General features: G+C 36.9%; 1 protein-coding gene across 3 annotated transcripts; it reads left to right on the forward strand.

The window, feature by feature from the left end:
- Window positions 1-2,189: 2,189 nt before the first annotated feature.
- LOC135627881 (sorting nexin 2A-like) lies at window positions 2,190-21,588 on the forward strand. 3 transcript variants are annotated; one of them, XM_065134301.1, is made up of 7 exons: window positions 2,190-3,338; window positions 4,454-4,663; window positions 4,771-5,028; window positions 6,276-6,362; window positions 7,625-7,701; window positions 21,069-21,109; window positions 21,323-21,588. In XM_065134301.1, the coding sequence occupies exons 1-6, from the start codon at window positions 2,394-2,396 to the stop codon at window positions 21,100-21,102; spliced, it is 1,611 nt and encodes a 536-aa protein (XP_064990373.1). In that variant the 5' UTR covers window positions 2,190-2,393; the 3' UTR covers window positions 21,103-21,109; window positions 21,323-21,588. The 3 variants fall into 3 exon arrangements, with proteins under 3 accessions (XP_064990373.1, XP_064990372.1, XP_064990374.1); XM_065134300.1 differs by having other exon boundaries at window positions 21,069-21,588; XM_065134302.1 differs by lacking the exons at window positions 21,069-21,109; window positions 21,323-21,588 and adding an exon at window positions 11,226-11,664.
- The last annotated feature ends 667 nt before the right edge of the window (window positions 21,589-22,255 follow it).

Here is a 22,255-nt window from a genome sequence, read left to right on the forward strand (position 1 = left end):
TGACTACATATAGCCCCATATAATTACGAAATAAATATGGAACTACGAGAGAGAGAGAGAGAGAGAGAGAGAGATGGCAATGTCGACGTTTGGAGCTTTGGAATGATGTCAATGTCATCTCTTTGTTTTTTTCTTTTTCACCCTTTTCCTTAAAGTGATACTGTACTTGTGATCTTTCACAAAGAAGAAAGTGATATCCATTATGGTATGATTGGTATGGACGTCTACATGGATGACGTATAACGATATGTCATCACAATAGCACCCACTAGGGTGAGTGCAACTCCTCTACGGCATTGTCCATGGAGAACTCTACAATGCGACACTTTCAAATGAGTCTAAGTCGTCACCCAAAAAAAAAAAGGAAAGAAAAGTGATTGTTAAAAGATAAAATTGTGTCTTTGTTATGACATCTCGATTGATACTATATTATCATATAATATGTTTTGATAAGTCTCATCTTTGAATTCATATAAAATCATCTTGTAAAAAAATTAAAAATATTAGCAAAATATATAAATAGATATTATATATAAAAAAAACATTCGTCTTTGTCAAAAACTCGACATGTAACAGTCTAATCAAATCGAGATGACCAATATGATTGAGTCACATGAACATTAACCGAATATCAAATATTAATTATAAAAACTCGTTAGCTCACTGTATTTAACATTTACTTGAAATCTTCACATTGTTTTATTACTAACTTGAATACCTAAGGGATCATATTGAATACCTCACAAAATCTTAATATTTACACGTGTTAGCATCCGATAGATTTCTTGTTCGTACGAGTTTGAAACAAATCAGATTGATCCAATATTCACTGATATTTTCCCATATCATTCATAATATTTTAGCACTTGTATCATATATTTCATATTTCATATATATATATATATATATATATATATATCTATATATACGGTAATCATCGATATAATTACTTTAATTTTTCGTTAAATATACATATATAATATAAATTTAACTATTTTTTCTTCTTAAGAATGTGTAATATTTTTAAGGATACTGAAATATATCTAAATACCTAAATTGGAATTGAAATATTTATGAGGTTTAGAGTATTTTAAAATAGAAAAGTGTGTTGGTTCGAGTTTGTATAATAACAATATCAATAAAGTCACAAATCTTAATTATTTAGGATCGATTACATGAATATTGTATTATCGTTGAGATCCATAAAGAATATTTTTAATTAATTTAACAATAATTTAATATTGTGTATCATTTATAATAAAATCTTTTTAGTCTCTCTTAATCTCTCCGGCATCAATCTTTCGAGGTTGGAGTTCGTGTACTTCATAATTATTTTGAAGTCTGAATTCAGGTATATAATCCCCATCATTCTTAATATAAGTAAGAGATGATAGATTTTTTTTACAAATATATAAGTTTATTTATTCAAATTAAACAAAGTTTAGGAAACCTTTAAGTATTTTTAGATTAATTAAGATAGGATAAATGTTAATTTTTCTAATTATTCATGTATTTTTACAAAATATAAATAGTAAAAAAGGATGTTCAAATCCTACATTTTATGATATATTATTAAAATATTTACCAATTAAATAAACACACCTTTGCAAATGATGAATGTGCCAACCCTTAATTACATGCAACTAAATATCACATGACTCACCATAATAGTTTGACATGCTATGTTAAATGCTACAAGCATTTTTGCCGGAGAATAACTTCAATTATTAAAGATGGAAGCCCCAAATTGTGGATTCCATCTCTTAATGGCTGTTCAAAAAATTATTTTTTTCGGTGAATAATAGCTCGTACTATAATTAAAACTAGAGAGAATATTACATATTTAATACTTAATTAAAAATAAATATACTAATTATACTTTAACAGTAATTAAAAAATAAAAACAATTCTATTTTACATCCCATAAATCATATCAGGCAAAGCCATATATATATATATATATATATATATATATATATATATATATATTATATATATATATCCATGGTGGGCAACGTGATGCTACATTGGGTCAAATACCAAACTCTAAATAGAACCAATCATGAACAGAGATCTAAGTAAATTACCTATTTTCTACCTGGGGTCTGATTTGCTGGCGTTATTTGACTGGTCAATTGGTCGACGATGGAGACAACTCATGATCCAATCCGTCCCCCGTCCGTCTGATACACTATCCGGCTTATTCCGTTCCCCGTCTTCCCTAACCCGACGCTCCGTCTTTAGATCTCTTCGCCGCCGTTATCCGGAACGCCGTATTCCGCCTTCGTTACGCCCGCCCTATCCCGCGTCCGCTATCGACAGCTGATGTCGTCGCTGTTCTTCTGGAGTTAATTTAGCGGAGCAGAGGGAACGAGCGATTGGAATAAGGAGAGATGGAAGCCCTACCAGTCGCCGGTGACCGGCGAGGCATCCTCTCCGCGGTCCCCGCCGCTCTGAACGGTGGCGATCCCCTCCTGCACCCCTCTCCGGCCCCCGATTCGCCGCCGCTTCCCTCCGCCCCTGGCGCCCTTGACCCCGACGCCATCTTCTCCCTCTTTGACCCGTCCGAGAATGGCGGAGATGACGGCGATGACGGCGGCGACGCCCCCGTCTCACCCCGCGGCAGCGATGCGCCTTCTCGATCCGCCCGATCCTCGGCCTCCGAGTACTCCAGGATCACCGTCTCCGATCCCCAGAAAGAACAGGAGACCACCTCCTCCCTCGTCCCCGGCTCCGGCTTCTATGTCACCTACCTCATCACCACCCGGTTCGTCAGCGGCAGCGGCGGCGGGCTGGTGGAGATCCGCGTCCGGAGGCGGTTTAAAGACGTGGTCGCCCTTGCTGATCGCCTCAGCGAGGCCTACCGGGGGTACTTTGTCCCGCAGCGGCCTGACAAGAGCGTGGTCGAGGGCCAGGTGATGCAGAAGCACGAGTTCGTCGAGCAGCGCCGATCCGCCATCGAGAAGTACCTAAACCGGCTGGCTGCTCATCCGGTGATCGTGAAGAGCGATGAGCTAAGGGTGTTTCTTAGGATGCCGGTGAAGTCGCCATCGCCGAGCACGGAAGTGGCATTGAGGATGTCGGATGGGGTGGGGGCACTATCAAAGCAGGTCTCGGGGGAGACGAGAGGGAGGAACGTTGCAGTGGCGACACAAGGTGTGGTGCAGCCGGCAAAGGGAAGGAGGGATTTTATGAGGATGTTCAGGGAGCTGAAGCAGGCAGTGACCAATGATTGGGGAGGTGTGAAGCCATTGGTAGTGGAGGAGGATAAAGAATTCTTGGAGAAGAAAGGGAAGTTGCAAGATTTGGAGCAGCAGCTCACAACTGCTTCCAAGCAGGTATGTGTTGACTGCTTATAATTAGGGAGGAAAATTTTTAGTTCATTTAGTTCCCTTGACCATATGGAAACTGCCTCCTTTTCAAATTTAGCTTCTTAGTAGAATTTAGGTTGACATGTTTATAAGTTTGTTCGAGATTTTGTGAAATTGTGGAACTTACCTTAGAGTGAGCGGTTTGCATTGCGATAAAATTGCTCGCTATTTAATGTTTTAAATGTAATGACCATGGTGTACAATATTTAGTCATGAGTCATGGTGAGTATACTTTTTGGGATGTCTTTAGTACTAAAAATGAACATAGCACCTATTGACTAACTAGGCGTGCCTGAATACCAGCTGGAGGAGGAGAATTAACTAAGCAAGTAACAAAGGTGTCCCAATTTTGTGTAGAGAACACATCTACACATCCTCTACTTAGATCCTTTATTTGAAGTTCAGAGAATCAGTTGAATATGCACAATAGTGATCTTGACATTCTAGATGGTATAGAGAAATATTATGCAATAAATCAAGAGCTTAATCTATTCCATATGTGAAAGGTACGTGAAACTATCGGTGTGTGGCTCATGACACCCATGTGTGGCAACCACATCAATCATGCCTTGCCAAACTTCATGACCCCTATGTGTGTGGTTTCTGTGATTGACCTGACCATCAACCAATTTGAGCCTGGTCTAAAATGTAAGGATGAAGTAGCCTTGACTCAGTCGATCAATACAGTGTAGCCTTGTTCTGAGAAAGAAAAGCACAGGGTAGTGTTGCTGGATTGAGAACCCCAGACAGGGTGTCAGTCAATGAACAAAAAAGGAGCAGGGTTGTTATTTGCAAGGGCATTTCGATATTATGTAGTTTTCCTAGGTTAGTAGGGTATTGATAACAGAATAACATAAGTTAGTCTATGAGCTACTAAACTACATTAAGAGTGCTATTTTTCTGCAATTTTCAACTACAAAACTAGTTTGATTTACTCTAATCCATTTTCTTCTATTCCTTGAACTACAGAACCACTAGTAAAGAAGCATATCTTTAACATTCAACTTATGTTCCTGCATGTGTCCATTTTTATAAGTTTTGTTGAACTAGAAGAAAGGTTTGCTTCATTTGTTTCTATGCAGGCTGAGGCACTTGTGAAAGCAAAACAGGATATTGGAGACACAATGGGTGAGTTGGGCCTTACATTCGTCAAACTTGCAAAATTTGAAATGGAAAATGCCACTTATCATTCGCAGAGATCACGGGCTGCGGAAATTAAACATTTTGCAACTGCTGCTCTGAGAACAAGTAGATTCTATCGAGAATCAAATACACAGACGGTCAAACATCTGGTAGTTTATTACAGAGCATGTCTTTATATAGATACAGATACCATTGTTTGACGGAATATTTTTCTTGATGTTGTATGATTACATGTACCTTATCATCTTATTGGCAGGATACTCTCCATGAATATTTGGGCCTGATGCTAGCTGTTCACAGTGCATTCTCCGATCGTTCAACTGCATTGTTGACAGTACAAACACTTACATCAGATTTGTCTTCCTTGCTTGCAAGGGAAGAAAAATTGGAAGCATCTTCAATGAGATTTGGTGGAGACAAGTCCAAGATCCATAGAATTGAAGAGTTGAGAGAAACAATCAGAAATACTGAAGATGCTAAAATCTGTGCCATAAAAGATTATGAGTGTATCAAGGTAATCCTGTTGTTGCTATTGTAAGCCCACAGAGTTGAATAAGGAGTTACAGCATTCTTAAATGACAAAATAATTTAACCTTTTCCCTTTTAAATTGTTTGATATATAATTGTTTGACCCTTTTGATAATCCTAGAATCGCCAATATTTTGAAGTGAGAGAAAGTTTAACCAATCATTTTAACTTGTTAGCAGTTTTTATGAACATGATAAAAAGGACACTGTAGCATGTCGATATCTTGTATGCATAAAAAAGATATGGTGTCTTTTCTTCTTTTTTTTTTCTGTGCCACAATTTCATGTTCTGTACTAAATTTTGGAAACGATTCAATGCATAATGACCAGTACGAGTCCCAGCATTGTTATATACCTTTGAAGTTCTAAATGTAACCAAGTTGCTCTAACTGTGATTTGTCATGATTTAATTTTATTGCATATGGCTACCATTTTGTCTGCATTCTAATCATACTAGAAATATCACAAGTTATTCAATTTAACCTTTGATATTGTTTGGGCTGCTGTTCTGTCAACACAAAAATTCTTGCATTTTAATTTTGTTCCATTTTATGGTTCTTACTGTATTTTAATTTCATTCCATTTCTTCAATTAAGGATTTAAACACTGATCTTGTTCTAATTTTCTCATTAGATGAATGCATACTAAAAGTTGAACAGATATTGTTGCATCTGTTTTGTTATTCAAGTTGGAAAATCTTCTATTACCATCAAAACCACCTATTTTTTATAACATGTTTTACATAAGTTAGTATGTATATTTGTTTCTATGGTTTAAAATAATGTAGATCATGCTTCATGCCATTGATCTGCAATATAGGCTCTCTGTTTGATTTTAAGGATTGAAATTCAATCCTCCTGTTAGGGTACTAGCTCAAATCTACAGATGCACCAACACATATTCATCGAGTTGCTCCATGTTTACATTGTGGAAACTGACATAAGAATGTTTGTTTCTACTTGCATCATGCATTTTTAAGTTCTGGAGTTATGTTTGATATACTTTAGGATATTTGAAAAAGGATGTTGTTCAACAAAATATCGTATATTCTACTGGCTTCATTTTTCTTCTAGCTATCTGAGGTCTGCTTTAGAAATCTAGACTGTAATTTATCCAGTTCATGAATTCATTTGAAACTGCAATTTCTACTGCAGCATGATTTATGGTGTTTGAGTTGAAGTGTTTCCTATAAACTTTAATGGATATATCTTATTCAGTTATAGTGGTAATACAGGAAAACAACAAGAATGAACTTGAGAGGCTAGACAGGGAGAGACATGAGGATTTTCTAGTGATGCTTAAAGGTTTTGTCAGTAATCAGGTACACTCACTCTTGATTTAGTAATATCTATCGTTGTCAGAGAATTTTAACTACCTAATAAGCTTGTCAAGCTTTCTTTCAAATATTTTGTGTGGACTATGCGTATGAGTAGTGAAAATACAAGTTGTGATTGAAAGTGACAATAAATGAAGAGAGCAAATCGGTAATTTTTCATTATTTGTGTTTTGGTCTTAAATTGCTTTATGAAGTCGCTCAACATTAAGGAATATGAATAATTCTAGGAAATATTGTATGAATAGCAAATAACTTAACCTCACCAACTCCGATTATTTCAAAAATGTATGGAATGACATTTGTTCCTGAGTTGCTATAAGACATAATGCCTTGTCTTACAAAAAACTATAGGACCTATTATTTGAGCATGTAGGAGTAGGGTTTGCCTTTTTGGGTACGGGACCCCTTCCAGCAAATTGCTGGAACGGTGCATACTGGTCTGTACCGGTGTATCAAGACACGGTACACTAGCGTGTACACTGTACTAGTGGCTCCGCAACGAAGAAAAAGAAAGAGAAGTGGAAGGTGCGATAGAGGAACAAAGGAGGAAGCAAGAGGGAAGAAGAGGAAGAAGTGGAGGAAGAATGAAGAATAAGAAAGAAGAGGAGGAAAAGAACGGCGGCAACATACCTAGGAAGCAACGACAACAATAGTGAGGAGGCGCCATCTTACGCGACGGTGATGTGATAGCGACAGCAGTAGGGAAGTGGCGATAGTGAGACGGTAGCATGTTGCTCAACGACGAAGCAACAACGACAGCAGAGGCAAAGTGTTGATGGCAAAACAAAGACACCTTATGCAATGGCAAAGTAGTAGCAGCAGCACAGGCGAAGCAGCGACAGTAAGGCCGCGACACCTTACACAAGAAGAAGGCTTGTGTTCGCGAGCCCTAATCTCTTTTTTTAAATGCTGATTTGGACATGGGTCCCACCATTTCTTTGAATATTCTATTAATTTAACCGGATTGCTCGGTATAGGGTGGTTCGCATACCACTTCTTTGTCGGACTAGTACATACCGCCTATACCAAGCGATAGACCGCCGCATCACAAACCATGTGTGGGAGCCTTGTTAACATCATGCAACATCCTTTATGGTAGTAAAGCATCAAGACATCGTCTATGCAAATGATTTCAATGTTTTGTGCTTTTTTTATAAGAAGATTAACTTTATGCACGTCAAATGAGATTGTCACTTGGACATATTTCCCTTTCCTCTATGGGTACTTATGAGGTCATGATATTTCAGGTGATTTACGCAGAAAAGATTGCCAATGTGTGGGCAAATGTTGCAGAAGAAACAAAAGGATACACAAGCCAAAGCAAGTAAGTAGGAACATGTATAGTTCAGATTTCAGCACTTTTCTTTTGTACTCAAGCATGTAAACTAGCTTTTTCTGGCCAGCAACTCCAAATAAGCACATTTCCTTGGAGATCGGTTTGTGCAATTTTGTGATTTTTCAGATCTGTACCATTGGGTCACTAGATTTTGAGTGTGACCTGGCATCTACTATAAACTGTTATTTTTATTCAGATCACCGCAACATTATATGCAATATTTGATATTAGAAATATTAATTTGGTGGATTATGTTCAGACATCAAATTGCTATGATATTAGATCTGTGCTTAAGCAGAATTCAGAGGTTTCACTGACATTACAGATACGTGCACTAGATAAGGCATGGGATATCAATTAATTTTAACATAACTGATGATTATATTAATTAGTTAAATATATCTTGTAGAAATAAATTTATCCATCTCTACTTTCATCCATAATTTTATGATTTCTTTGATCCCCTTATTCTCATCCACGCCCAGAGCTAACATGTGTGTGGAAGAGAACACTGGAACTTTGGAAATCAAGGTGGAATTCTCTCCCTTCATATATTATTATACTTATTCATTATTATTTTGTCAATAAGTATAGATGGTGTGATGAGAAAGTAGAAAAAGACAAGAAGAGACTCTCTCCTCAGGTCTCTCTCTCCTTGTATGAATCAGGATTTTCTAGTTTCCCAACTTGCTAGGCAGCTTACCAAGTCTTCCAAGTCGACAATACTACACTGGGTGAGTAAAGGAAAACAATTTAGATATGTGACCTGACATGATTAAACAATCAATGAGATCATCCAAGATGTGAGAGGAAACCAGTTGAGATTAGAAACTTAAGCTAGATACACAGTCAACACTTTGGTCTTCCTCTTCTTCGTTTTATTAAGAAAAGGATTTAGCAACTCTCTGTCAGGGATACAATGATGCTGAGGGAATATTATCAAACTCTTAAGATGGATCAAAATGTAGCAGTTCATCTATTAGCAAGTCATTCTGATGGTGATTCATATCTCTTTATAAGGCAGTGTTAAACAACTTTTCTCATTCGTTTTTCTCTTTTGAAACTTGCTCTTCATTCTCTTTTCCATTTGGCTTTAAATTATTCTCATTTCTGCACTTTCCTTGTCATAAAAATAAGAAATATTTAAGTGGAAGACAATTGTTTTCTTATATTCACACACACTGCATATACTAAAATATAGAATTTAACTAATCTGACTTTAGGAATCATGTGGCAATAATTGGTGATTTTAGTTGTAGAAGTTGATCCACTAAGTAATAACAAGGTAAGAAACTTGTGCTTCTTAGATCATGCAGATCTTTGAAGAGTTAAAAAAGATGACTACATGGAACAATATCTATGCAACATTCTGGCAAATATTACAATGTTCTTTTGTTCATGCTGTACAAATAGTTCACTGCAAACCAGATGTTTTTTGTTCATGCAGTACAATAATCCACTGCAAACCAAATGGTATTTATATACCAAAATAGGCTGTATATATATTGATATATTGGGATTTTAGTAGTAGATTAAAGACCATGAAAATGATGTGATCATTTCCCGAGGAAACGAAATGAACACCAAGTTTCTGTGAAGTCAAACTTTCTTTTGTCTGGAAACCAACTTAGATAAAGTCCCAAGATTGTGAAAGAAATATATCTGTCAAACACCACTTAATTTTAGGTTTTGGTCATTATCTGACAACAAGAAAATATGGCATAAAATGAAGTCATGACTCCACCTTCATGATCTGATATGAGCCATGTCCCAAGGAAGAAAGTTTGAGATATGTCTCTGTCAAACGAGGCTTTGGTCATTATTGACAACAAAAATAAAAAGTCATGACTCCACCTTCATGATTTGATATGAGTCATGACTGCTTCAACAATTTAATACAAAATGGACTTCTTGATTGAGCGTTACTAAAGTCTTATCAGGAAAATTGAAAGTCTAATCTGCCTGCATTTTATCTCTTGAAATATATGCAGTTCTTGCTTTCAAGTATTCAAGGTAAAAAATCATGGATTGACTTGCATTTTATTTTCTTCCTTTTACTTTGTTATATTTATGTTTCTTCGTTTAGAAGTGGATTGTCTTGTATTAGTGTGTGGATGGATGTGGAACTATTAAGTGTTAGGACATGTCTTCACTCATTGTATTCTCATTTGTTCTCTCTTCTAAGCTGCCAAAAGTTAGATGAAACCATATGGAGATCATCATATATATATATATATATATATATATATGAATAAGAACTATTGAGATGCTTTAATGCCTAAAAATGACTAGTAAAAAGGTAGAAAATTTGAGTCTTTGCAAGTATTTTTATAGGAGCTGTTGAAGTCGAAGCATGGTAGGAAGTGAAACCAACACACTATTTCAAAACTTTGTTTCTTGTGGACAATTTGTAGGCATCAACAGGGTAGATATTTTCTTTTTTTTGAATGAAAGAAATTTAACTTAGATTAAAGAGTTCATACAAGGAGCTAGGAGGCATATCGCCACTCCAAAAAAAGAAACATTATGTAGCCTTGCAAGTTTTGCTAAAATGTGAGCCATTGTGTTCTGCTGTCTTGGCATATGATTCCATTCTATTACATTAGTCTTCTTCACAAAATGGAAGATGTCTAGTGTCAAGTTTGGGTCGAAGGGATTTTGTTTGATACATGCGGGGTGTGAGAGAGAGAGAGAGAGAGAATGAGTTACTGGAACTAATTATCATGATCAACTTATATATAGAGAATAATATTGAAGAGAAGAAAGAAGATTTTACCAAGCCATCAGATGTCTCGAATAGTAAGGAGAAGCCATGAAGCTCAGGATGGATAGCGCATTGGATGAGAACTTGGGAGTTCCTTCCTCATCTTCTATGGCGCTATCCCTCCTGAGCTTTACAGATTCTTCCATACTTTTTTCATACTTCATCCTCACAACCCACAAAATGGCCTACTATATAGTCATGAGGGTGATATGGTGCAGGTCTCTCCACTAAACTTGAGAAATCAGGGAGAGAGAGAGAGAGAGAGAGAGATGATTGAGGAAAGATTGTGACCAGGAGGGTCTATTTATAGTTGAGTCCATGTGTGGGTGGTGACTGGCGAAGAGAGATGAGAGAAGGGATAAGACAAGAGTCACGCCTCATGGGCATAGGAACCTAGTATTCAAACTATTTAAAATGCATATACTCTATGTAGAGGTGTGGCCGGCAGTCCTCCTCTCTCTTTTCTACAGGGAGAGTAAACTTCTCTCCTCCTGTGAAGGTTCTGCAACCAGTAGGAAAAGCTCTACGGCTTTTCTCCCTGGACGATTGACATTACTATGCTCTGCATGAGGTCTATGGATGGGTTGGTGGAAATTTAAGCTGCACCAATCATTTCCAAATAGATGACTGATGCCTCATGGTAGATGGTGGGAGTTTTCTCTCGACTTTAGTCCTTGGAAGGGCCAGGCATTTCATCAGAGAGCTGAGCTTTGTGAGATCAATTGTTTCTTTTGTTTTTTTTTGTCAGATCAAGTTGAACATGTGGGCTTTACAAGCTTTGGTGCTTGACCTTTGGGTCCGTCAGGACAGTAATCTGGCAATAATGAGATCATCAAGAAATAGATCTTGTAAGTGGTTTCTGAATCTTCGTTGTGTTTTCCTTTTTGCCTTGTGCTTCAGACTACACCAGAATACATCATTGCTAGTTTTCCAGGTTTTTATATGGTTAATGTTGAGCTTTAACCCCTTCCATCTCTGAGATGTTTCTGTGCAGTCTCACTCACAAAGTCCTTGGTCCTCTCACATGTACCAGGGGAGTGGACAACTCCTACTTAGCTCAACTTATCATCACTATCCTACAGAGATACATCAAACAATATGTGAGCATAACCATGAAGTTTTCTTTCTCTACCATTCGCATATATGAAACTCATTTTTGCTACTTCCTTTTGTTTGCCTTGTTCTTCATAGTAAAATCCAGAACACATCATTTCTAGTTTTCAAGATCTTTTATGGCTTTCCTTCCATCTCTGAGTTAAATTAGTTCCTTCGTTCTTAACATACCATTACTGTCACCATGAGTTTTCTTTCTCTACTGTTTGGTGTCTTTGTTCTTCAGGATACACCAGAACACATCATTACTAGTTTTCCAGCTCTCACATGACAATGCTAATTTGGACCTCTTTAACATGTACAAGGAGAGTGAACAGCTCCTATATTTAGCTCACATCACAACATAACCATGAGTTTTCCTTCTCTGCACGATATCAAGTCATTGCAGACATTATCATTGTCAGAGAGAAATAGATGCCAAACTATTGCTGATAAGAAGAATGGGAAGGGGGGTGAACGGTAGAATATAGTATGTCCTCGGTAAAAGAAGAGAGCCTTCTACATAGATGAGTGGGGTAGAGACAGGGATGAGAGAGTCAGGGGGCAAGAAATGGGCGTTGTTCCCTTGAGGACAAGCTCCCTGTCCTCGGACTGTCTCTCGGGACTTGGGGCACCTCCGTTCCCGTGGCTCGTCCGGCTCTTCTGACCCCGTCGTACGTACCGCCTCCGCCTACCCCGGCGTCGTCATCAACACCGAGGACGTCGCCGGAGTGGGAAGAGGACATACATGCCTGCATGCATGAAGGCAAGCCAAGTTGGCCCCTACGCCGCCCCCCTCCCCTCGCCTTGCCTATCTTTCCGCTGACACGCACCAATTATTTATGCGCCTTTGGCTGCACCTATTTGGACGTTCTTGACCTTTGCTGTTGACCCATCTTCCCTCCTTCCCTCCCTCAATTTATAATTGAAAAAAAAGGGAGATAATTTCCCTTTTTTTAACAAAGCAAAATTAATCCATCATGAGATCCAAATTTCGATCGCTATTTCTCTCTCATGAGTCAAACTTGGGCCCGTTCTTATCAAGTCCAAGCTAGTTAGATGTTTTGTTGATCGAGGTAAGTCAAGTAAAGTTACAATAATAGTTGTCAAATTGGGTCGAACCAAATTACTGTTCACTGAATTGATTGAGATAGACCGAGTTGAATTGAACTATGATTGACATCTATCGATATATCATTTCCGAACGAGCCGGCTCTTTCTAAATCTTGTATATGATTTTTGTGCTTATCTCGTGTATGGGTGGAGGATCATAATATTTGCAAATTCATATGCAAATTTTAGAATTTTATAGAAATAAATATGTTTTTTTTCAAACTTTAGGAGGATAGAGATGTAAATTACAGGTTATCTCTCATAATTAATTATATTTAATATCTTAAGTCCTATATTTTCAAGAGTTGTATTAAGATCTTTATATTTATAAAAGTGAAACATTTCAGTCCTATTACTCTAAAAAAATCTCTCATGCTCTTAATTTTTAATCTTATGAAATTATATTTTTTGATTTTGTATAAGAATCTCAATGTTTTATTTACGTAAGTACATAGATACCCATATAATTTTTAAAAATATAAGGATCAAAATATTAAAAATAATTAATTATAAAAAATAATCTGTAATTAGTCCATTAACCCACATGGACCATACTACATAGTGGGTCGGATTCAGATCGGGTAAAGCTCACGGCTCAAGAAGAAATTCTGAACGGTGAGATATTGCTGTAAGATTTGCGCTCGATCAGGTGCTGCTCCGGACACGGTCGGAGAAGCGGTACGAACCCTATACCTCTTCGGCCGATCTTTTGCTCCCCCGTCGAGTCGTCTTTTCCTCTGGTCGCGCTCGAGGCCCAGGGTTCCGATTCGCAGTGCGAGGCATCGTATTAAGCGGTAAGCAATCATCTCCCACTTCAAATTTTACGTGAATCGGATCAACATAGCTACTGCTCTCGAGTAGATCCGTGCGATTCATTGAGAAAAAGCAGGAATCTTATTTCTTACTCGGGTCGAGCTCGTGAAACGTGAATCTTGACACCTTGTTCTTGTTATAATTTCATTCAGGTTTTTCGTTCAGTAATTCAAGAAAGTTCGAATCTTGTTCTTGAGTAAAACCCTCATCTCTATTGGTTTGATCGAAACTAGAAATACAAGAAGCAGGATTTTCTCTGCTCCTTGCGCTCCCATTCCTTTAGTTTGGCTTCGAGGCAGACTCTTTAATGTTCTTCCTCATGAACCCAGGAAATGGCCACCTTCTTCTCTGGTAATTGGCAGCCGTTCTCATTCTTTCTTATGCATCCATCTTCGGATATTGTCTACTACCAAATCATTTTACTTCACTTAATAAAGCTCAGAATTTTGGGTGAGTAGCTGATGCAGAAGTAGGTTTTCTTTTCCACTGCTTTGGGTGCAATCTTATTTGTTTAAAGATTTCTCTTCTGGCGCCACTATATAGCTTTTTTGGATTTCATGTCAGCTTTAGGCTCATCTTGAGAAGAGTTGTCTGTGTCAAAATCCATTTGCATTTTTTCCCTGACACAGAATTTTGTTTTCATGCTGAAGCATATTCCCTTTATAGAAGTATTGCTTTTAATATTTGAAGGAGAAATTCATTTACTATTTGAAGACCAAGTTAATCTTGAATTTTGACGATAAAACCAATTGATAATGTTATGATCTAATATGTGTTTTGAATGACGTAGGACTAGCTTCATTCAGAAAAGGTAAATTGAATAAAGCAGAAGGAATCATATGTTGGACTGAAGTTAAACATGTCAGAAAATTGAAGGGTCGATCGATGTATCGGCAAAAGGCTTCATACCGTGAATTCGGGCATCGAACCGAAGGATTGGACATTGCGCCAAGGAGATCGAAAGTTGCAGGTGTCAACATGCCAATTGGGCAATACGCCGAAGGAGAGGACGATACGTAGAAAGATCGGACGAAGCGTCGGAAGAACCAAAGATATGTCGAACAACAGATGATTCGTGCTTCATAATAATTTGTTTAGATTAAGTTAGTTAAGGTTGGTTTAGAATGTAATTAAGTTAACTCAAATAAGGGCCAACTTGGCCCAACGTGGAGCTGTTTTGGGCCAAAAGAAATGCCCATTCACTGACCCAAAACTTGGGTCAGGCAGTGGTACCACCAGACTAGGCGGTACCTTCAAGCGGTGGTACCGTCCAGACACAATCTTCTAGACTGTGTCAAGCGGTGGTACCACCCAATGTCAGTGCTGTAGGCGACAGTACCGCCCAGCACAAGTGGTGGTACTGCTAGGACCGGGGAAACCCGAGATGAGACCTTTTTTGGCTCTCATTTTGAAGTCATTTGGTGTCTATAAATACCCCAGCTATTTCTGCATGCAGAAGCAATAATTTGAGCAGAAAGGGGTTATTATTCTAAGTTGAAAAAGTGCTAAGTGTCCTCCTCCTCTTTAAGTTTCGGGCTTAGTCTAAGAGAGGTATAAAGCTTGTAAGGGTTGTCTCCCAAACCCGTGAAAAGGAGAAAGATTGTAAAAGGGTGGTTGGTCTTCGCATATTAAAGGAAGACCGGTAGTGGAAGCCGGTGGCCTCGAGTGAAGAGGAATCTGGAGTGGATGTAGGTCACGACGACCGAACCACTATAAATCGATTTGCATTTCTATTTTGCTATTTTCCTTTATTCCAAACTGCTTTACTTCCTTATTACTTTAGCTACACACTCTTACGAACATTTTCAAAGTTAAACATTGTCGAAACGATTTTATCGTACGAAGATTTTCGACTCAACGTGATTTTTACGTATGCATTAATTCACACCCCCCTCTCTCTCTCTCTCTCTCTCTCTCTTAGTACTGATTCGATCCTAACAGTTGGTATCAGAGTCACGTTTTTCTCATTTGATTTAACACCAAAGAAAAATGACTCTTTTGTATGAAGCCAAATGAAACTATTGTTGACATGTACACCTATTTTACGGATGTCGTCAATTATTTAAAAGCACTTAGTAAAAGTTTTTTAAATCTTGAACTTGTCAATAAAATTTTACGTTCTGTTCCTAAAAATTGGGATCCTAAAGTAACTACAATACAAGAGGCAAAAGACTTAAACAAGTTCTCACTTGAAGAACTTATCGGGTCATTAATGACCTATGAAATGATGTGCAAGACACATGATGAACTTGATGAACATGAGAACAACCTTTCAAAGAATAGGAAAGATTTGACACTTCAAACAATAGAATACCACTTGAGTGATAACTCAAGTGATGATGATGACGACTTTGAACTTCTCACAATAAAGCAAAAGTTCTTAAAACAAGAATCAAAGAATAAAAATAAACTTAAAAAAGAAGAATATGCCAAAGAAGAAGAAAGTTTTCAATGTTGCTTGGGATGAATCGAGCTCATTCGAAGACGAGAATCAAATCAACAAAGACAAGGTGACGAACTACGTCTTAATGGCTTTCGACAACGAGGTAACCAAAACTCCCTTAGTTTACTATGAAATTACTTGATGCATTTCATAAGTTGTTTTTAAATTAGTATATAAAATACGAAAAAATAAATGAAAGAGGATCATGCTTTTCTTGCTAGTGTTTTTGAAAAATTAAAAAAAATTAATTATGATATTTGCATTTCTTTATGATAAAGAAATAAAATGTTAGATTTAAATCTAATGCTTGTACAGCTAATAAGATTACTCCTATGTATGTTTTTAGGAAGCAATAATGTGTATCTTGATGATTTTTGTATTGCTTTTTAATTTTGATTGAAAATGCTTTATGTTTAATAAAATGATGTTTTAATGATGTAATGAAGTAATAATATGTATATTCTCATATTGTTTTTCAATTATAAATAATGATGCATGGTCTTTGTATGAAAAACTAGATAATGAAATCAATCACAAAATTTGAAACTAAAAGAACTTGAATTATTTTTAATCTTATAGGAATCTATCTACGTTGTTTTCATTTAATTTTTTGAAAAGTAATTTTGATGATGATTCGTTTTAATAATGAGATGGTATATATCCAATCGAATTGTTTATTGATGTTTGCGACATGAGATGTATTTTATATGAAATATTTTTTCTTGATTCACGTATGATTTACTTGTCTAAGAGAAGATTTATCCAAATGAATCTTGATTCTTGATATTAAGAATTTAAGATTTATTTGAATTAAAATATCTTATTTGATCTCCTATGATTCTATTCATTATTTACTAAAAAAGAGATTTGTGAAGATGAATCATTCACAAATTGATCTTTCATATTAATATCTTTCATATCATTATTTTTATGACTCATTTATAATTATGATTTGTATATCTCATGATATAATTGAATCATTGATTAAAAAAAAAGATAGATTAATAAATCTATCTGTTTTTTTAATAAATCTCTTGAAAATAATTTTGATGATTTGATGATTTAAATTTGAATGAGTCTTATCTATAACATGATCTTGATTTTTTTGGAATTATAACATGACATTTTTTATGAATCAAGATCATTTACTATAATTCTTTTTTTCGCTATTTGAGTCATTAAAAAAGAATCATAATTTTTCTCTTGAGTTTTCGACATTCACAATTTGAAATTTGGTTCATGACTCTATTCATGAAGTATATATCTCATCATCCAATTAATTTTTTTTTATATTTTTCATGTGATGATATGAAATTATGCATGAAATACTCATAATATTATGTTGAAGCATATAAATGAGAAGTTATGATCTATGCACGGTAGGATGCAATGTAATTTGACATTTTGATACCATCATGATTTAAAATATTTATGATTTGGAATGATGCATACAATACTTATGATTTTTTTATGAAATGATGTGAAAGTCAACAACTATCATATTCTGAAATGATACCTTATTTCAATATGCCATATTGAAATAAGATTGATACTTTATCTTTCTCATGATTTAGAATTTGATGTAAAGGGAAAAGAATTACAACATTGTATTCTTCCCTTCTTTTTGACAATGATAAAAGAGGAAAAAATTTTTGCTAACTTGCATATTACAAAAGGAAAACTTGTTAGGAAGCAAATTTGCTAGATTGCACTTCTCAAAAGAGAAGAAATAACTTGCTATTTTGAACATCACCAAGAATTACTAGATTGCAATATCAAGAGAAGTAAAAGTGTTATCTTGCTTATCTTAAGAAGCAAAACTTGTAAACTTGCATAACTCAAAAAAAGAAGCTAAATTTATAAACTTGCACAACTTAAAATTGTTGCTAGTTTGTATGTTGTAAAACTTATACATCTTAAAAACTTACTAGATGCACTTCTTCTTTTTGTTGATGACAAATGAGGAGAAGTAATGATGATGATTTGAATCATGTGTGGTATGATGTATTTTTATATTTTGAAATATTGCATGATTTTCTGAATTTAAAGGTTCATATGACGTATTTATAGGGGGAGTTAAGGTTAACTCCGTCATCAATTGGTTGTCATCATAAAAAAGGGGAAGATTGTTGAATCTTATATTTTGATGATGAAACCAATTGATAATGTTATGATCTAATCTGCATTTTGAGTGACGCAGGACTAGCTTCGATCAGGATAGACAAATTGATTAAAGCAGGAGGAATCGGATGTTGGGCCAGAGTTAAACATGTCAGAAGATTGGATGTCGGGCCGGAGGATCGGTCGACGTGTCGGCAGAAGGCTTCGTGCCAGGAATTTGAGCATCGGGCCGAAGGATTGGACATTAAGCCAAGGAGATCGGAAGTTGCGGGTGTCAACATACTGATTGGACAATACGCCGAAGGATTAGACGAAGCGTCGGAAGAACCAATGACATGTCGGACAATAGATGATTTATGCTTTGTAATAATTTGTCTATCTCGAGTTAGTTTAGGTCGTAATTGGGTTGGTTTAGAATGCAATTAAGTCAACTCAATTATGGGCCAATTGGGCCCAAAGTAGGGCTGTTTTGGGCCAAGAGAGACACCCATTCAATGACCCAAAAATTGGGTCAAACGTTGGCACTGCTAGTGGCTCAGTCTCCGAGACATAGTCTCCAAGATTGTGTTAGGCGGTAGTACCACTAGACTGAGCGGTGGTACCACCCAGACCACCGCCTAGTATAGCGGTACTACCGCCCAGACATAGTCTTCCTGTTGAATCTCAGATTTTGATGATGAAGTCAATTGTCATTTGTTATCTAATCTATATGTTGAGATAAGTGTGTAGGATTAACTACGATGAAAGTGAGACATGTAGCAGGAGTTGCGTCGGAGTCAAGACAATGATCACGTTGGGAGTTCGAGAGTTCGACCGAAGTTCGGACAGTCGTCGGATCTGCGGGAACAAATCCGAGAAGTCCATAAGCTTGCCAAAGAAGCTCGTCGGAACTCGCTAAGTGAATCGTCGCAAGTCCAGGAGTTTGCCGGAAGTCCGCAGGAGCATCACCGAGGGTTCATCGGATGATCGACGGAAGTTCGCCGGAAGCTCGCCGGAAGAAGCGATTGACGCACTGGAGCAAGTTGCAGTAAATGTCTTAGGAAAAATCGTAGTTAGCACATTGATTAAGTTGGAAATGGGAGGTGATCCCATTAACTTAATCTTCGGGCGATTGGGCCCTTGAAAAACCTAAATTGGGCCGAATGGATCAACCCATTCGGACCCTGATTTCTGCCAAGCGGTTGAACCACCCACGGCAGGAGGTTGCACTGCCTGGGCTCAGTCTCCGAGCGAGACTGGGAGGTGCAACCGCTCCAGCCAGGCGGTGGCATCGCCTGGGGCTCAGTCTCCGAGCGAGACTGGGCGGTGCAACCTCCCCTGACAGGAGGTGGCACCGCCTGAGCTCAGTCTTCGAGCTCTGCCAGGCGGTGCTACCGCCTCAGTCAGGAGGTGCAACCGCCTGAGCTCGGTCTTCGAGCTCTGTCAGGAGGTGCAACCGCCTGATCCCGGAATTCCGGGAATTGACAGTTTTGAGCTCCAAATTTGAACTGGGTTGGGGCCTATAAATACCCCACCCATTCAGCACTGAAAGGTAGCAATTTAACACCGAAATCTTGATCCTTTTCTGTGATTCTTAGAGCTCAAAATTGTTGTAAAGGCCAAAAGTTCTTCTCCCTCTGTTCTTCTAAGTTCTGAGTTGTAAAGAGAGGAGAGAAATTTCTATAAGGGTTGTCTCCTAAGCCCGTCAAAAGGAGTGAAACTGTAAAAGGGTGGTTGGCCTTCGCCTATTGAAGGAAGGCATCTAGTTGACGTCGGTGACCTCGTCGGTGGAGGAAGCCAAAAGTGGAGTAGGTCAAGATTGACCGAACCACTCTAAATCTCGGTTTGCATTTACTTTGAGCATATTATCTTTTACTACAAACCTCCTCTGAAGCTTACTGCTTTCTGCGCATATACGATCGGGTTTCAAGCCTTGCACTTTCCGAATCAGCGTTTAGACGTAAATCTGCTTTTTCGTACGATCATCATATTTCAGATTGCGTTTACGTTTTGATTTCTACCATAACTGCAAACTGCCTTTATACCCTTGCTTAAACTGCATTTCGCCTAATCAAGTGATTTACGAATCAACATTTAGACGTAAATCAGTTTCTTCGTACAAACGTCGTATTTCAGTTTGCGCTTACATTCTGGTTTTCATCATAACTGCAAACAGCCTTCATAGATTGACCTTAACATCATCTTGCTTGATCTTAAGTTAAAGTAATCTTAGAATCGGCTTTCACACAGAAATCGTTTTTATCGTTCGAACGCAATTTCGTTTTAATCGTAGAAAGTTTTCCGCTGCACTAATTCACCCCCCCCCTCTTAGTGCTCCTGATCTTAACACTTCCAAATTGTGTCAAGCGGTGGTATCACCTAGTGACGCCTAGTGTCAGTGCTGCATGCAGTAGTATTGCCCAGCACAGGCGGTGGTACCACCAGGACCTGGGAAATCCGGGATGAGAACTTTTTTTACTCTAATTTTGAAGTTATTTGGGGTATATAAATACCCCAGCTATTCTTGCATGGAGAAGTAAGAATTTGAGCAAAAATGTATTATTATTCTAAGTTGAAAAAGTGCTAAGTGTCCTCCTCTTTAAGTTTCGGGCTTAGTCTAAAAGAGGTGTAAAGCTTGTAAGGGTTATCTCTTAAACCCGTGAAGAGAGAAAAAGTGTAAAAGAGTAGTTGGTCTTTGCCTATTAAAGGAAGATCGGTAGTGGAAGCCGGTGGCCTCAGGTGAATAGGAATCAAGAGTGGATGTAGGTCACGATGATCGAACCACTATAAATCGATTTGTATTTCTGTTTTACTATTTTCTTTTATTGCAAACTGTTTTACTTCCTTATTACTTTAGCTACGTACTCTTACGAACGCTTTCAAAGTTAAACATTGTCAAAACAATTTTATCATATGAAGATTTTTGACTCGACGTGATTTTTACGTACGCACTCCCCCTTTTTAGTACCGACTCAATCCTAACATAGTTTTTTTTCTCTTTTTCTTGGGCATCCTTGTTCAATGAACTAGAAGTCATGCAATGCATCTAAATATTCCACCATGACCAAAAGGTATGACTCTTCATCTTGTGCTTCAATTTCTCCACTAATTGGAATGAATGCCTGCTTTGACGCCTGAGATTCTAGCATATCATTAACCCACCAGTCATCGGTTCATTGCGGAAGTTAATATTGTATGTTCTTTTAAGAAATTGATGGTTGGGCATTTGCTCAGCATGTTTTGCTGTACTTTATGGACATTAATAGCCTGTGTTGTTTCTTTAGTGCTTGACAGAATTTGTATCCATCAGTTTACTACTACCGGTTGTTTCAATCTTATGTTCCCTAAAGCAGCCAAGGATATATCTGATGCTCCATAGAATCAAACTAGTATCATCCTGATGCATCTGTATAGGCCAAGTCTGATGCTTTTAGTTTCTGGTTTTGCCTTCTCCATTTGTCTCCTGTATTTGCCTGAGGTTTTACATCTCAAAGATGATTGAAATTTGATGAGCCTAAACTACTAAATCAAAGTTTATTTACTATAGTCATCTAATCCTATAAACCAATTCAGTTTATCCTATTAACTAATATCTGTTCTGATAATAATTATCATAATCTCGATTGATGAGATAGTTGATTTATCACCATGTTGCGTATAAACCACTCAAGTTGAGATAGTTTCATATAATTCCTATAACTTAATTCAATTGTTCTCTCACATCTGATATGAAGTTTAAATTGGAGTATCACATCAAATAAGTTTAGTTATGTTTTTTCTGTTATATATTCAGAAGCATTTTCTTTCTTATTTGTTTTGTTTTCTTAGTTCTTTTTTAGGTGTAATTCTGGTTGGAAAATAAACTAGATATAACTTTACGTAGGATTTTGGGGGATATGTATGTATGTATGTTGTATATACATATATATACACATACATATATACATATTTATGTATATGTGTATATATACATGTATATGTATGTATGTATATGTGTGTGTATGTATATATATGTATTTATGTATGTATATATATATATATATATATATATATATATATATATATATCATTGATTCTACGATGAACTTAAAATATATTTTTAAATATTAAATATCTGAAAATATGCGTAAATTTCTTATGATTTCGATATTAAATAAAATTTGTTCGCTTTTGTGATTGAAATCCAACATCAATCAATTGATGGACATTATTAGCTA

This window comes from Musa acuminata, chromosome BXJ2-11 (genome assembly GCF_036884655.1).
Source record: "Musa acuminata AAA Group cultivar baxijiao chromosome BXJ2-11, Cavendish_Baxijiao_AAA, whole genome shotgun sequence".
NCBI classification, from domain to species: domain Eukaryota; kingdom Viridiplantae; phylum Streptophyta; class Magnoliopsida; order Zingiberales; family Musaceae; genus Musa; species Musa acuminata.

Bases quoted from the DNA above. Each gene is read 5' to 3' on its own strand.
- LOC135627881 (XM_065134300.1), top strand. From the start codon at position 2,394: ATGGAAGCCCTACCAGTCGCCGGTGACCGGCGAGGCATCCTCTCCGCG. The intron at 4,664-4,770 runs GTAGTTTATTAC...TCTTATTGGCAG, and splicing joins CACAGACGGTCAAACATCTG to GATACTCTCCATGAATATTT. The intron at 5,029-6,275 runs GTAATCCTGTTG...GTGGTAATACAG, and splicing joins AAGATTATGAGTGTATCAAG to GAAAACAACAAGAATGAACT.